The following is a 17,667-nucleotide window of genomic DNA, read 5'->3' as shown; positions in this document are numbered from 1 at the left end:
GGGCTTTCATATCAATTGGTTTTCTCTGTAATGCTGGACAGTACAAGTCCCCCAGGACAAGACTAGCTCTTTGTAAGGGTCTACTCCCTTATGGGGTCCACAAAAGTAATCTTCTAAACCAGACCAGTTTTTTTAATGATACAAAACCTTCAGTTTTTGCCTTCTCTTCTTCCATGAGCCATAACTTTTGCATTTTCCCCATTAATACAGTCATATAAAGGTTTCTTTTTCTGGGACAAGATATACTTTTGAATGACACCATTAATTTTAACACTGAATGTTCTGAAAAAAGGGAAAACAATCCAAGTGAGGTGAAACAGTGAAAAAACAAAAACTCAATTTCTCAAATTTATTTTTTCAGGGGGGTATTTTTAACGCTTTCAATGTATGGTAAAAATTGTGGCGATGGGATTGTACGAGTCAGAATGATTAGGGTAACACAAAAGTTAGGGTTTTTTTATACTTATTTTAAAGGCTTAAACACATCTAGTATGAAAAAAAAAAAACTGGCCTCTGTCACTGTTGCATGACTTTTTATTATTTTTCTATCCAGAGACCTATGTGGGAGCTGGTTTTCTGCATGCAGAGCAATATTTTTTATTGGCAGCATATTAGGATATACTGTATGTTCTAATCTCTTTGTATTCCATTGTTTTTTTTTTGGGGGGGGGGGTGCAATGAATGAAAAATCTCAACTCTGACATTTCAATATATTTATTTAACTTTTAAAGTTAAATAATTTTATATTTTGATAGTTTACAAACATGGTGATACTGAATATTCTGATTTATTCTTATCATTTGATTTATTTTTGGAAGGGGGAAAAGAGAGGCGATTCAAACTTTAATGTCTTTTTTAGACTTTTTTTTAACTTTTATTTTTCAATGACTTTTCACATTACTTTCTTAGTCCCCCTGGGGAATTTGAACTGCCGATCAATTGATAGCTTGTACTATATACTGCAATACTTCAGCAGGCCCCAGGCTGACATGGCAACCCATTGACACCCCGTTTGAGTTCTGAGTATATCAATGTGCGCTGGAACGGACGACCCACAGGGATTGCGCCATTTAAATGCTGCTGCTAAAGACTGACAATGGCACTTCAGTGGGTACACATCAGTGATCTATCCTGTTAGAGGCAGGTGCCTGCTGTATAACACAGCCAGCTCCTGCATTGTATGGAGCAGACTACACTCCCGAGTCCACTCCATGCATCTATATCCTCCACAAGACATATATATATGTTGGCGCTATAAATAAAGATTATTATATTACGATCTGAGGGGAGAAGAGATAAATGATGATCTGTCAGCAATATTGACATCTTTTGATGAAAATCCCTATATTCCCAAAATATAAAAATTAAAACCCTGCCATCTCTCTGTACTTCCTCCAGGAAATCAAATTAACCACTGTGCTTTACAATTCCTTGCTTGTCACTAGAGATGAGCGAATTTGCTTGGGTTCCCTCTTATTCGGCAAGCTACAGCGACACATGTATGGGCAGCCTGTTTGTTGGGCATGTGTTGTGACTAAGACACAGCCGTGACACATGAAGCTGCGGCGCCGGTCAGCTCATCAGCCGGCGCAATCCAGGAAGCCGGGATCCCTCTGCAGCTTATTTGGTAAGCGCTATAGCTTGCCGAATGAGAGGGAACCCGAACATATTCGCTCAAGTTGTCACTAATCTCAGATGTTGGATTATCAATTACTGGACAGTCGTAGAGCTGCACGGTACAGACCAAAAGTTTGGACACACCTTCTCATTTAAAGATTTTTCTGTATTTTCATGACTATGAAAATTGTACATTCACACTGAAGGCATCAAAACTATGAATTAACACATGTGGAATTATATACTTAACAAAAAAGTGTGAAACAACTGAAATTATGTCTTATACTCTAGGTTCTTCAAAGTAGCCACCTTTTGCTTTGATGACTGCTTTGCACACTCTTGGCATTCTCTTGATGAGCTTCAAGAGGTAGTCACCGGGAATGGTCTTCCAACAATCTTGAAGGAGTTCCCAGAGATGCTTAGCACTTGTTGGCCCTTTTGCCTTCACTCTGCGGTCCAGCTCACCCCAAACCATCTCGATTAGGTTCAGGTCTGGTGACTGTGGAGGCCAGGTCATCTGGCGTAGCACCCCATCACTCTCCTTCTTGGTCAAATAGACCTTACACAGCCTGGAGGTGTGTTTGGGGTCATTATCCTGTTGAAAAATAAATGATGGTCCAACTAAATGCAAACCGGATGGAATAGCATGCCGCTGCAAGATGCTGTGGTAGCCATGCTGGTTCAGTATGCCTTCAATTTTGAATAAATCCCCAACAGTGTCACCAGCAAAGCACCCCCACACCATCACACCTCCTCCTCCATGCTTCACGGTGGGAACCAGGCATGTAGAGTCCATCCGTTCACCTTTTCTGCGTGGCACACAGACACGGTGGTTGGAACCAAAGATCTTAAATTTGGACTCATCAGACCAAAGCACAGATTTCCACTGGTCTAATGTCCATTCCTTGTGTTCTTTAGCCCAAACAAGTCTCTTCTACTTGTTGCCTGTCCTTAGCAGTGGTTTCCTAGCAGCTATTTTACCATGAAGGCCTGCTGCACAAAGTCTCCTCTTAACAGTGGTTGTAGAGATGTGTCTGCTGCTAGAACTCTGTGTGGCATTGACCTGGTCTCTAATCTGAGCTGCTGTTAACCTGCGATTTCTGAGGTTGGTGACTCGGATAAACTTATCCTCAGAAGCAGAGGTGACTCTTGGTCTTCCTTTCCTGGGGTGGTCCTCATGTGAGCAAGTTTCTTTGTAGCGCTTGATGGTTTTTGCTACTGCACTTGGGGACACTTCCAAAGGTTGCCCAATTTTTCGGACTGATTGACCTTCATTTCTTAAAGCAATGATGGCCACTCGTTTTTCTTTACTTAGAATTTATATTATGGCAAGAAAAAAAGCAGCTAACAGTCTATTCAGTAGGACTATCAGCTGTGTATCCACCAGACTTCTGCACAACACAACTGATGGTCCCAACCCCATTTATAAGGCAAGAAATCCCACTTATAAAACCTGACCGGGAATGGTTTTCACTTCACAGGTGTGCCCTGTGACTACCTCTTGAAGCTCACCAAGAGAATGCCAAGAGTGTGCAAGCAGTCATCAAAGCAAAAGGTGGCTACTTTGAAGAACCTAGAATAACACATAATTTCACTAGTCTAACACTTTTTTGTTAAGTATATAAATCCATATGTGTTAATTCATAGTTTTGATGCCTTTAGCGAGAATGTACGATTTTCATAGTCATGACAATACAGAAAAATCTTTAAATGAGAAGGTGTGTCCAAACTTTTGGTCTGTACTGTACATAAAACTCCATAGTATAAGAAGCTCGTTCAAATATGCCACTTTTTACTGAATTCATAGACTCCTGGGATCAGGTTTATGTCTGGTGGAGTTAATGGTGACATTGGACATGTCACAGACGTGGACAGAGGAACGCTGGCTGTGTGCCATGTTTTCCTGTCATCGAGCTAAGGATTCTATTATACACGAGCACAGAGTCGCCATTTTTCCATCAGCTGTGTTTTGGCTCAGGAAAAAAAGAAACAGGGGCGATGCAACTGACATATGCTAAAACTCTCCAATTTGGAAAAAATTAGCAAATATGATATTGGATCTCTTACTTCTGGACTTATTGCAGGATTATCACGCTCCAGATTATATATTGTGGAATTATAATTCTTATGTGTTATGTATGTATCATTACTTTACTACAATGAAACAATAAGTGATGTACGGTATATAAGGAAGAGATGACCAAAATCCAACTATACTAGGATATTGCCATTTGTATACATGTGTAGGTTTACCAAGGCAAAACCCAAGTCTTAGGCTATGTACACACGTCAGGATTTCTGGCAGAAATTTTCCTGAAAAAAAACGGACATTTCTGCCAGAAATCCGCATGCGGTTTTTACCACAATTTTACAGCGTTTTTGACGCTTTTTTTTGTGCGTTTTTTTCCAAATGCATAGAATTGCGGTAAAAACGCAGAAAAATCCGCAAAATTAATGAACATGCTGCTTTTTTTTTTTACCGCGATGCATTTTTTTCGCAGAAAAAAACGCACCATGTGCACAAAACATGCAGAATGCATTCTAAATGATAGGATGCATAATGTATGTGTTTTTAATGTGTTTTTATAGCGTTTTTATTGCGAAAAAACGCGGAAAAACCTGAACGTGTGCACATACCCTAAGAATTCCAGTGAACAAAAAGTATCTTCACCTCAATTATACTGTAGCCAAAAGGTAAAACAATGAGTTACTAGCTCAATTACCCAAAGACCATTGTCCTAGACTAGTTACAAATAACAAAAAATGCCTCAAAATATCGCTCCGATTTTCTTTGTTTAGAGAGGTCGGATAATCTAGTTGTCCTTCTAAAGAAACAAAATGCAGGAATTTATATCCTTGACATTTCACTTGTGTGATAACATTTCCTGTGAGTTTCAAAACACAGAGAATTGGATTTGTGCATTTCTATTGCGTTCAGGTCTTGGTGATACATTACACATTCAGTACAACTGAGCATTACACTCATGCTCATCTAGGTAGCACATGTCTAGGGTCGTACACACCAATGAGGATGCCCATGTAGCTGCCCAGTCATGGTTGACCTTATCCCCTCTGGTACTGGGTTGTGAAAACTTATGCAGGATTCCCATCTCCAGACGATCGATATTAGCAAACAAGAGGCGCAGAGAAATACAAAGACCATAAAAGGGCTAGGAATTGGGCACCAAATTTGTGATCGGCCTCCCGCATTTTCAAACCCATCTGAATGACAAATTAAAAACATAAGGTATTCAATGCATCCTGTCAGTACTACCAAAGCGAACATTGTTTTACCTTAGGAACTAAAACCCATTTTTATTTCCCCAATGCCTACTCCCTCAAAAGGTTCATAGATCACATTATAGTTTTTTCCTGCATGGTAGCCATACTCCAGGGAGTCTGCACAAGGAGAGGGGTTAGTACTCACGCTCAAGCTTACGTCCTACGGTAAGAGACCTCTACCTTGCCGATAGTTCAAGGGTGGCACAGGAGTATGGGTTTGAAACAGCATGGCTGGCAAACCGCCATTGGGACTGGCAATATTTTTGGGTAATTAAGGCTAGCAATGAACTATATCATTGTGGCCAAAACTGTTCCTACACATGCCCACTTTCTCACACTGCAGAAATGGCTTTCTTAATTGCCACGTATTTATATCAGGTCTCTGTGTTACATGATTATTTTTTGTTATTTCACTTTTTTTTCAAATTAGAAAAAAATTAAATTGTAATCCTGCAATTTTCACACTGGCCACAAAAGCTTTTTTTAGATGCAGGGTATGTGCACACGTTCAGGTTTTTTTTGCGTTTTTTTTTTGCGACAAAAACGCTATAAAAACTCATTATAAACGCATGCATTATGCATCCTATCATTTAGAATGCATTCTGCAATTTTTGTGCACATGATGCGTTTTTTTCCGCAAAAAAAACGCATCGCGGTAAAAAAAAGCAGCATGTTCATTAATTTTGCGTTTTTTCCCACGTTTTTCCCGCTATTCTATGCATTGGGAAAAAAACGCAAAAAAACGCATAAAAACGCATCAAAAACGCGGTAAAAACGCAGGCAGATTTTTGGCAGAAATGTCTGTTTTTTGTCAGGAAAATTTCTGCCAGAAATCCTGACGTGTCCACATAGCCTCATACTTCCAGGTATTTCAGGAAGAGTTTTCAGCAGGCTCCATATGAGGCAGGATAACAATGACTGGTAACACCTCTATACACAGCTGATAATAGGCGATGTCACAGGCTGACCCCGCTCCCCTATCTTCACAATTACCTTTGCACAACCTCATTTGACACTTTGATACAAAAGCTAAGTTTGGGATCTGACTATTATGGCTAAGTACAGGTCTTATTTCTTGAAACAGTAGACAGTTCGAGACTAAAAAAGTCTCAGTGTAGCCAGTGTAAAAACTGCAAAATCTCTTTTTTTATTTTTAATACAGATTATAACATGTAAGAAATAAACTTACCTTATGGTTTTCCACACGTTGAATCCATCTAAAGGCTTGGTATCATTAATCGTTCCTCCAGCCAGATGCACTAATGTTGGCAGCCAGTCTGAAATATGGATCAGCTCTTTACTAGTGACACCTCTCTGCTTTAATAAGGGGCTTGTAACAAAGCCAACTCCTCGTACTCCGCCTTCCCAAAGGGTCCATTTTCTTCCGCGCAAAGGCCAGTTGTTACCACCAGCCAATGTCTCACCTCCGTTATCTGTAGTGGAAAAAAGCTGGAAAATAATATATTGGGATAGATTTGGCCACCAAAATGAACAGGAGTGTGAGGGAACACAGTAAAGATAAAAATTAGCCCCTTTTAGCCTCCTCTTGGCATTACTACACTTCTATATGTGACAGAAAAATTCTGGTGTCCCATCTCTTTTAATCAAGCTAGCGGTTATGCACCACGAATTGGGAATTATACAGTATTGTATTATTATTGTATCATGCCGTTACACTGCTATGAAATCAGTTTTGCTTTTTGAAGTTTGTCCTCTCTGTCTCCCTGTAGTCTAGCTGTGATGCAGATTACCCCCCTTCTTCTTGCATGTTAGGCTACTTTCACACTAGCGTTAACTGCATTCCGTCACAATGCGTCGTTTTGCGGAAAAAACGCATCCTGCAAAAGTGTTTGCAGGATGCGTTTTTTCACCATTGATTAACATGAAGCGACGCATTGTGACGGATTGCCACACGTCGCACCCGTCGTGCGACGGATGCGTCGTGCAGTGGCGGACCGTCGGGAGCAAAAAACGCTACATGTAACGTTTTTTGCTCACGACGGTCCGCTTTTTCCGACCGCGCATGCGCGGCCGGAACTCCGCCCCCACCTCCCCGCATCTCACAATGGGGCAGCGGATGCGCTGGAAAAATGCATCCACTGCCCCCGTTGTGCGGCGGAGACAACGCTAGCGTTGAGTCAGCCATCAGTGTCTCATGTTCATCTTCTGCACATTCCAGGCTAAGAATCATCTTTTCACCTTCTGCTGCTGTTTTGTTGTGCAGAATATAAGAATTTGAGCCTAATAATAAATCTCCCCTGTAATGTTCATACATGCCTCTACAGCTGCTTCTATAGTTGAGTTTACACTGTCTGACAAAGTTCTTGGTGTAAGTACTGGTTCAATACAGAGTACAGACATTCATAGAAACGCTGTCTAAACAGGCCCGCACTTCCAGCCCAGTTATGGAAACAGAATAAGCACATTTTCTATTTTCCTGCTTGAAAGCATTGCAGCACCTGTAAATAGAAATGTATACCGTTTCAAAGGAACAGGAGGATATCACGTATTGATGCTTCGTAGTGATGAGTGAGTGTGCTCGTCACTGGTCGATACTCAGTCAGGCATCAGGGTGCTCAGGTACGCTCATTACTCGATCGAGTATCGTGGTTGCTGCTGACGGTGCACGCAGAGGCTGAGTCTATGGGTCCAAACTTCTTAACCCCACCGGATGACAAAAGTAGAACATAAAGCCAATTCAAATGTTCATTTTTTTCTAGTGTATTCCCATGCACCCCTTCCCACCCAAATAATGGTATATGGTTCATGGCTTCTTCTTTTTCTGGTACTTCTCCACCACATCAACAGGGTCATCATGTGACCCTCGCTTCAAAGTTTTGTAGTGTCATCATGCGGCTCTTGCTATAATTTTTTAGAAGGTAGTCATGCGGCCCTCACTCTTAATTTTTCCAGGGTGTGTATGATGCCCTCAATCATTTTTAACAGGCCTACCTCTACAATTCTCTTCTCCGAAACATCTTCATTCGGGTGCAAAGATTGAGAACATAGTTACATTTTTGGCAATTCTCATTAACATGGGATTTATGTCGAGTGGAGATGTTTGCGCACACTCTGAATGAGGCTCATTTAAGTCCATCGGAGCGGCGTTCGTCTGACTCCATTAGAGACAACAGATCTTATCGCAGAAAAGAGAGAGCAGCTCTGCAGGAATTTTACGAGTACGAGGAAGGATCACTCTATGGTCCTGGAATAGTTGATTGATCGTAAGTAAACATGTCTTTGTGTAATCAGTACGAAAGACTTTAACGCATTTTTCGCAAAAACAACCATTTCAAATTGGTGGCTATGATATCTCCAAAATAAATTTATCAATTGAGTCAGACTTAGGCACTTATGAAAAAAACTAGATGGTGGCCCGATTCTAACATATCGGGTATTCTAGAATATGTAGGTAGTATATAGCACAGGCTACATACTATAATTGCACAGTGACGTAGTATATAACACAACCGACGTAGTATATAACATAGCTACGTAGTATATAATAGAGCTACGTAGTATGTAACATAGCGTACGTAGTATATAACATAGCCACGTAGTATATAACATAGCCACGTAGTGTATTGCACAGGTATGTAGTATATTGGTCATCCACGTAGTATATAGTAGAGCCACGTAGTATATAACAGCCACGTAGTACATTGTAGAGCCACGTAGTATATTGCAGTCACGTAGTATATTGCAAAGTCCACGTAGTATATAGCACAGCCCACGTAGTATATAGCACAGCCCACGTAGTATATAGCACAGCTTACGTAGTATATTGCACAGCTCACGTAGTATATTGCACAGCCCACGTAGTATATTGCACAGCACACGTAGTATACAGCACAGCCCACGTAGTATATAGCAATGTGGGCATCATATCCCTGTTAAAAAAAAGAATTAAAATAAAAAATAGTTATATACTCACCTTCCGTTGGCCCCCAGATCCAGGCGAAGCGTTTACCGATGCTCCTCACGCGCTCCGGTCCCAAGAGTGCATTGCGGTCTCGCGAGATGATGACGTAGCGGTCTCGCGAGACCACTACGTCATCATCTCGCGAGATCGCAATGCATGGAGCGAACACCGGAGTGTCGCGAGGAGCGGGAAAGACCTGTTCTGGATCCGAGGGGCCAATGGAAGGTGAGTATATAACTATTTTTTATTTTTTTTAATTATTCTTAACATTAGATCTTTTTACTATTGATGCTGCATAGGCAGCATCAATGGTAAAAAGTTGGTCACACAGGGTTAATAGCAGCGTTAACGGAGTGCGTTACACCGTGGCATAACGCGGTCCGTTAACGCTGCCATTAACCCTGTGTGAGCGCTGACTGGAGGAAAGTATGGAGCGGGCACTGACTGCGGGGAGTAAGGAGCGGCCATTTTGCCGCCGGACTGTGCCAGTCACTGATTGGTCGTGGCTGTTTTGCCGCGACCAATCAGTGACTTGGGATTTCCGTTACAGACAGACAGACAGAAAGACGGAAGTGACCCTTAGACAATTATATAGTAGATGTGTGCACAACTCCTGTTCCAGAATCAAGTCGAAGTATTATTTTTCTTGTCTTTTTCACAGACCTCCGATTGTGGCAAATATCGGTACTCAATTTTCAGCATGACACCATTTTTCAAATGTTCACTTTTTTAAACATACTATAAAAAACCCTATCCCAAAAATCCTTATACTTTTTCCACAAAGAAAAAAAAACAAAAATAATAAAAAATAGGACATCTTGACTAGAAGATCATCTTACGTAAAAAGTGGACAATTCTGGTGTTAGCCAATCCAATCTCTTCTTAACAGTTTAAAGCAAATATCTACTGCAGTATATGCTAAAGCTTTACAGAGGACCTTTTATCAAATGTTTCATGTTGAACTGGACACACAATAGATGTAATACTGGCTGCAGAACAGAATAACTCATTTCTGGAGCACAACATGCCTCTAAACCCTCTAAGGACCTACTTTAGATTTCCCCCGATCCCTTAGGAAAATGGGAGACCAAGCAGCTCTTGCACATCCTGACGGCAGCGCACTGCCTAGACAGTCAAAGCTTTCTGCTCTTATGTCCCTGTATTCTAGGATATAAGGTGTCAAAAGTCTGGAATAACTTACAGCATTACAATCAATGAAACAGATCTCTCCGACTAGGTTTGGTCGACATGGGACACATCTTTGAAAGCCCGCCAGTTAGCACCATTTTAGTTTATTCTAAGTGCTGATCAGAAATGTAGGTTCTCCCTTCCCTTACCCCATTGGCGTTTTCCCTTGTGAACAGCCGACGTTTTGAAAGACTAGAGACGCATATTGCTTTCTTATAAGTCTATGAGTACAGCAGAGTACATTTCTGAGAATGTTCTTTTAGATTTACTTCATAAAGAAATATGTATTTGGATGTAAAATATCTGTATGCAAACCGGAAATGCACTTGTGTTGTGTATAAAAGTTTTATTATTACTTTCATATAGAAGGTCACGCACGCAGGTGCTGCACGTGGTTTGTGGACCCCCTGTTCCACGGGGCCAGGCTTGCCTAGGTGGGGCGTAGCCAAGCAGCTACCCCTGGTGTTCACTGGAGCTCTGGATGGTGGAATCAGGCTTGAGCTGCAGCTAGCCGCCAGGTACCACTCCTGGGAAGTTCCCGATAATGCAGCTGCTGACCCCAGGGGTCAGGTTCGCAGACTCAGGCTCTGTTCAGACTACTCCTTGGGAAGGATGGATACTGACAAGGAGTCACAGACAGGACTGGATTCAGAGAAAGGTAAGTGGAGCGACCCCAGACGCAGGGCCGCGGGGTACTCGGTACCGGGCTTCTCTGTCTCAGGTCTGGGGTTGTCACGGTGGCTAGACCCGGTCTGTGACCCTGCTAAGGGGCGTCCAATGAAAGGTGTAGGTGGTGGTGCGAGGTGCAGGTCGCGATGAATAACGAGGACACAGGGTTGCAGTCTCTTTACCTCTTTACTGAAGACTTCAAGATCCTCAATCCAGAGTACAGTTAACAGGGCTGGCTGAGACCGGCCGGTCCGATGGCACCTCCAGAGTTCCCGTTCCAGGTGGAAATCTGTGCCTTCCTTCTAGCGCCTGTGTGTTGTAGTACTTCCCTGCTGAGCACCACGGGATAGTCCTCACAACTGTTGTGTCTGTTTCTGATGTTACTTCCCACAACTTCTATCTGTTCTGATGTTCTTCTCCGTCCCCCAGATGATATGGCTAGGACGCACCCGTATGACGGGTAGGCCTGGAGTTCTTCTGGGACCCTAGTGACGCCCCTCTCCCACAGTTGCCCCCTATGTCTGCTTAGGTGATTTAGGTGAGACAGCCCGCCTATAACTGACTGTCCTGCCGCTGTTTGAAGTAATGCTTGGAGCCCAATACTTCCTCGGCGTTCCGGCCACCGGCTACGCGCCTCAGTAGGATGTTGCCTCGATCTTACAGCACGACTCCTACTGGTGTTATCTCCTTTTTGCTTCGATCTCGTTTCTCACTCTTCACAATAAACCTCGCTTCTTTTCCTTTCTTGAGATACCGCCGCGATGTAGTGCAGGTGCGGTTCCTTAACGTTCTTTCCTGTTCGCTAGGCCTCTGTCAGGATCCCACCCCTGACAGGGACCCCCTGAATCATCCCCTGCAACACCCTCTGCCACAGGATGTTGCCTGGTTCCAACCCAGTCAGCTTCTCTCTAACTTTCTATCCAACCCCCAGTTTTACCAGATTGTGAGGAGAGGCCTAATACATAGCACCCTTAGCTCCCCCTGGAGGCCAGACTATGAAGTGTATTGGTGTCTGTGATACCTGGTCAGGTGAACTCCTTCAGTGCCATCAGACATACCATCACTCCCCTTAGCGGCGGAGCATCAGTACTGCAACGACCAGGACTCTGGGGCGCTGCATAAGCGTTCAGACATATGGGTCTCAGGTACTGTTTCTGGCACCGATGGAGCGACTTCTGATCTCAGGTGCTGCCAATGCGGCGTCAGGGTGCAGGTACCACCAATTCGGTTTCTGGGTTCAGGCACCGCCGGAGAGGCTACAGAGTTCTGGACCTGGCCGCACAAGAACCAGAGGTCCGTTTCAGGACCTGGCCTCACAAGGACCAGGGGATTAGTTTCAGGACCTGCCTGCACAAGAACCAGGAGTCAGTTTCAGGACCTGGCTGCATACGGGCCAGGTGTTTGGGTTCAAGCTGCTCAGGGTTCTAGGACACGGGACCTGGCAACATACAGTTGCACACACTTGCTCAGGCAACGGGGGGCAGGAGATCCATGCGGGGATACCAGCATTAGCGCAGCATTACAATAAATTCAATTAAAAAAAAAATCATCTTACAACCTGTACAGACCCAGCGTCTCCAATGGAGGCAGACCAGAAAACTGTTGTGAGGCTCATGAGCTGGGGAGGTTATGTGATGAATAGCCCCATCCCAGTGCCAGTCTGTCCAGTCCTGTAAGTCTGGTCACAATTCTTGACTATCTAGTGGCCAAAAAGCTGAGAGAATCGCTGATTATTGGCCAGCTAAGTTTGATATTTCTAGCCACTCTCTTTTGCAACTGTGCCTAGGTGCAGTGACTGTGCCAAGTTGGGTCCAATATGGACTTTTATTATGGAGTCCCATGATTTCTATGTATTCCCCTGTACAGACAGAGTTCTGAAAGTTTGTTAAATTGCATCCAATCTAGATTGCTTGTAATCAGAAGTACAAACATCGGTGATAAACATTTTTTTGCAGACCATACAGTTTTCTTTTGAACATTGGATATGTCATTAAGATCTGATTGGTGGAAACCCTACCTTCCAGTAAAACAGGGGGTCTCTGGCTGTTCGCATAATTCCTACAAACTACAGTACAGGTATATACAGTGACATTTTTCCCATTAAAATGACAGATGCCTCGACATAACATGTTTGATACCAGTGACCCATGTAAGTCAGAGGGGCATCTTTGGTGCCAGTGGTACCCGCTGTGTCATGGATCCGGCTTTTTTTTCCCCTCTGTTGTGATTTCTGTTCCACGAGTTTAACCTTTAGCCCAAATCTTTTTATGTGTATTCCATTCCCTATTGCTTGAGTTTATAATTGCAGCTTTTTGCTGTGGATAACAAGTTTTTGTATTATCCAGGCAAGGAAAATATCCATCATCCACATGCCATCAGCTGCGCGACGCTGCAGTTTGTGGCCAACTATTTCCATCTATAATATTTACAATAAAGTGACTTTGTCTGTTTGTAATTGCTCCTAACTAGTGATGTAACTGGGGAGATATTTGCGGCTATTTTAGAATTGGACGTAATAAGACATCATGTGTTCCCGCACTGCTGAAAACTAATAATTGAATCTATTTTCTAATATATGTAGGGAGGAGAGCCAGGCTAATGGTCCCTCTTGCGTGTCTGGGCTGGAACTATCGGGGCTGTCACTATTATTCCGGTGGGGAAGAGATTTCTGACCGGAGCAGTTCAGGACACCAGACTGATGGGGGCGGGTCCGACTTAAGTAGCAGTGTGCGCGGGAAGACGGGACACTTGGCGGGGAACGAGTTTGTGAGCAGTGAGACGGTTGACTCCCTCTCGACGGACCCACGTCAGCTTGCTGTGCCTTCACACCCGGCTAGCAAAACTGCTAAGACGTGCTACCCACAGCCCAGAAAGACATCTGCACCTTGTAGTGACCAGTACAGAGGGCATACCTTTGCTCCGCTCACCACCGCTTACTCATATCCCTGCGTTGCCGGTTGAAAACCGGACCGCGCATGTGGCCGTGTCCGCTGGACTGTGTGCTTCTACTGCGGCCTTGTCTACGGAACTTTCTGCTTCATTCGCTGTGCTGCGGACCTCCATCTCTACTCCACCGCGTGCCCGGACGTGCTGAAGGACGCGGAGGATTCATCACCTCAAGGAGACAGTGCATCGCCTTTCTGCGGGACCAGATTGGAGACATCTCGCGCCGCGTACGGCGCCACCGAGGAATCGTCCAGCCACCTTCCTCTAGTGCACAGAGACTGAGGAGTTAACCTTTTATTACCTGCTGTATTTGTCTTTCCCCATCCGCAAATTCACATCCTTTCCCCCTCTGCTTATTCCAACACTGTTTTATATAAAGAACCTGTTAACCCTTGCTGTCTCCTGTGTGTCACTGCATCCTACGCACCTGCTAGCATCCTACATATACTTTCATTAAAAATTCTCTATCGTGAGCTCACTACACTAGTTAACTGCTTAATTTTTCACGATCTGTGAAAAAACGCTGACATGTGAATGGCATCATAGATTATAATAGGTACATGATTTATCCGAGAGAAAAAAAAATGGATACAACATGCACGTGCAACACGGACATGTGAATGAGGCCTTATACATAGCAGCCTTCTTAAGCATTGAACACAGAGACATCGGCAAATTCTATTAGCTGGTAGCACTCCCTGGGTGAGCCATGCCCACGGGTGGCAACAAGTGCTGCCACGCCTAAAGAAGATAAATTGCATGAATCTCCTATTCTATGGCTGAACTATTCTGTCCAGCTTCTGAATGCCTAGCACTGATGTACAGCTGGGATGTGACCCTGTACACCTATGGGTACCCGAGAACCGGTATGGGGTGGCATCTCTGACCCTATATACATCAATAAACTACTGTGATTACTACTATTCTTCTTATAGTCCAGAATATATTATGATTTATGAGAAAATTTCTGCTAAAGAGAGGTTTTATACATTTAATTCCACGTGGCTCTAACAGCAAGACATTCGTCTGAATGACCACCATGTAGTACTACAACTGCATGGGAAATCTGTGGAAAGCGGCTTGCCTTATCTGCAGGAAGCCAGCCCATTGTGGTAGCTTCAATATTAATGTGGGTTTTGTGGTGAGACAACCCCTTTAAGTGAAATAATTTATATAGTTGGAGATTGATAATAGATATGATGAATGATTACACCATCTAATGACACCTACGCCACGAGTCATTCATGTTTGAGCACGCGGTATTTCCATGCATTCCATATACAGCCCAATCCTATAAACGAATGGCCTTCAGAACCCCGGCGAGAACAGTGGTGTTACAAGGATTAGACCCTTTATTGTGGGTGGTGCCTAGTGATTTCGGTATCTATTCCAAGAACGTGGTAAAATCACGTAACGTAACTACTAGTTCTCCTGTGATACGTTGCCAGTCGCTGAATGTTTTGGCTAGAGAAGACGGTATCTGTGCTACATACACAAGAGCGTCAGACATTCAAGTACCAGAACTAGTATCTCGAAGAAGATCTGTTCCAAGATTGTAATCAATTTAACAGAGATATTAGAGACTGTTAGTACTGTGCTGCAAATAGCGTCTTTTACTGCTCTGATATTTCATTAGATGCCTTGTGTTCCAAGCATTTCTGGAAACAGCAAATGCTATTATCTTCCGCCAGACCAAAACTGTATAAATAGAAGTGTTTACAATGATTGCACTATAAAGACTTCCTAGTATATCTATGTATAGAAGTCTGCACCTTTTATTTATCTTCAGCTTGGTGCTTTATTTTCTCTGACCATAGTTTCTAACTGTTTTACCCCCAGCTGTACCCAACTTGTGAAATTAAAGAGTGAAGGACAACCCCTTCTCAATCCCCATGTTTCCCCCAGTAAAATAATAATACTTCTACTCCCCTTTGGTGCCGGCACTGGATCTCCCGAGGATCGCATGACATTATGTCACACGATCCCTGCAGCCAATCAGTGCTGGCTTCACTCTCCCCTCCTTCAGACAAATCAAGACATCCGTAGAAAAGTGAGAGAGCAGCCGCAACTACCACTTCCTTTAGATGTCAACTTCTCCCATACTAGAGGAGAGTGAAGATAGCACTGGCCATAGGGATGGTGTGACATGAAGTTGTTAACCAGTTAAATCCCGCTATCAATCACTGACAGCGGGATTTAAGACGCAACAGCCGCATCCCACCCATCGGTGCTCCTGTCACATGATCGCAGGGCGCCGATGGTTTCTCATGACAACAGAGGGTCAGCCGGAAAACCCCTTTAAAATGTAGGATAAAATGGAAAATAAATCTGAATGTATTTAATTACGGACCAAAGATGTGACAGATTCTATCAGTGAACACACAACTTATCTCCATAAGATGAGAGGTGCTTGAAGCAACGAGGTCACTTCCTCTCACTCTGTCTCAAAAAACATGGCAGCAAGTCTATGGTCTTTTGTCGCTTATCGTGAACTAAATAAATAATACAATCTGGAGTTAATTTAAAAGACCCTGCCAGTTGCCGTATCAGGATACAGCTGGAAAGATTTTAAGCAAAAAAAAAAAAGAAAAAAGGGAAAAAGGGGGGCTAAATGTGAACAATAGCACTGTGGAGCTTAGTGGCAGCGAGCACAGGAAGGCCGCGTAGACATCTTGGCAGACAGCTGTCAGCCATCCCAATAACAATCGTAAAAGCCAATCAAAACGAGCAGTGTCTGTGTTCTCAATGAGCTTCAAAAGAAACACAGTAACAGAATGGAAAGAAAATGACATGGGCATGGGCTCCAAACCACTGGCAAGCACATGACCACGCTCCTCCTTGGCCCAAAAGTAATAACATAACTTCAGTGAAGCAAATTACGTCAGGCAATAAAGAAATGGATTTTCTATCAAATAAAAAGAGAACAAAAAAAAAAATGTGCTGTTGGTAATGCTTAAAGTATGCTGACAAAGTTTCTTCAAGCGAATCTGTCCACAAATTTCACAATACAAAGTGCATATGACATAGATCTCAAACTTTAGGAAGCTGGTGTACTTGCTTAGATTTTCATGTCAGAATAGCTCTATAATTCTTTATGAAAGTTTAACTCAATCTCCCCCCACCTAGCTTGACTGACCATTTCTCAGTGTCCTTCCTTCCCGCTGAGATCTCACACTGCTCAGTACAAGCTGCAGCTGTCACTCAGGTGGGTGTAGACTGAATACACTTGGACTTATCAGCTCACTCGCAGTTCAACTGGATTCATAAAATGTTAATTTTAATATCAGGATTAGGCATCCAATCTGACATCTTCATATTAAATACAACTCATCATAACGAAGAGATCTAGTTAATAATGTAAGCAGACTGACTTGTGAAATCCGGTGGCAGACCCGCTTTAAAGGCTTTTATCCAGGGCTTTGCACAAATACACAAAAATAACGCAAATAAATAAGTAAATATAAAAAAAGGTCATGCTGCAATTAACATATGTTTACAAAAACATTGTAAATATACATTTAAATTTTGCAAATCTGAATTAAAGGGGTTTTCATGGTTTACAATTATTAAAACATTGATAAGTTAAATCAGAAATTAAGGAACTGCACAATTTATTTCACGCCAATGACTTGCACAGGAGGTAAGCGCTGCCCTACTCACTGTGGTCACAGCTCTCCTTTCCCAGAATCAGGCTGTCTCGCTGAGCTGCCTCTTGCAGCATTTCCAACATGGCTGCATCCTACTGCTGCTGGCGAGTGTTCACCTGGCTATAGTAGGCGCTGCCAGATTCTGCAGGCACTTAATCCCACTATGTCCTGCAGAGGTTAGCTTCACTGGACTATCCCCAAGCAGTAGGGGGTTTAATAGGCGATCTAAGGTTCTAGTTCAGTTCCTGTCTAGTTTCCTGTACAATTTCTATCTTGTATGGTCTCTCTTGTTTTCTGATCTTTGACCTCCTCATTTATTTTGATTTCTACGCGCTCGACCTCGGCTACACATTGAACCTGTACTGCGTGCCCTGACCTTGGAATAACTGTCCACAT

The 17,667-nt window shown here is 43.2% G+C and overlaps 1 protein-coding gene across 1 annotated transcript in view; it reads right to left on the bottom strand.

Moving 5' to 3' along the window:
- Positions 1-17,667, bottom strand: part of ARSB (arylsulfatase B) — a 151,153-nt gene that overhangs the window by 74,858 nt on the left and 58,628 nt on the right. Inside the window, exon 5 of the mRNA XM_077286989.1 lies at positions 6,089-6,332. Coding sequence (XP_077143104.1) covers positions 6,089-6,332 — 244 coding nt within the window. The remainder of the gene's footprint in view (positions 1-6,088; positions 6,333-17,667) is intronic.

This window comes from Ranitomeya variabilis, chromosome 1 (assembly GCF_051348905.1).
Source record: "Ranitomeya variabilis isolate aRanVar5 chromosome 1, aRanVar5.hap1, whole genome shotgun sequence".
In the NCBI taxonomy this organism is placed as follows: Eukaryota; Metazoa; Chordata; class Amphibia; order Anura; family Dendrobatidae; genus Ranitomeya; species Ranitomeya variabilis.
Note: the sequence above shows the minus strand (reverse complement) of the source record. Positions and strands in the feature narration are given on the sequence as shown.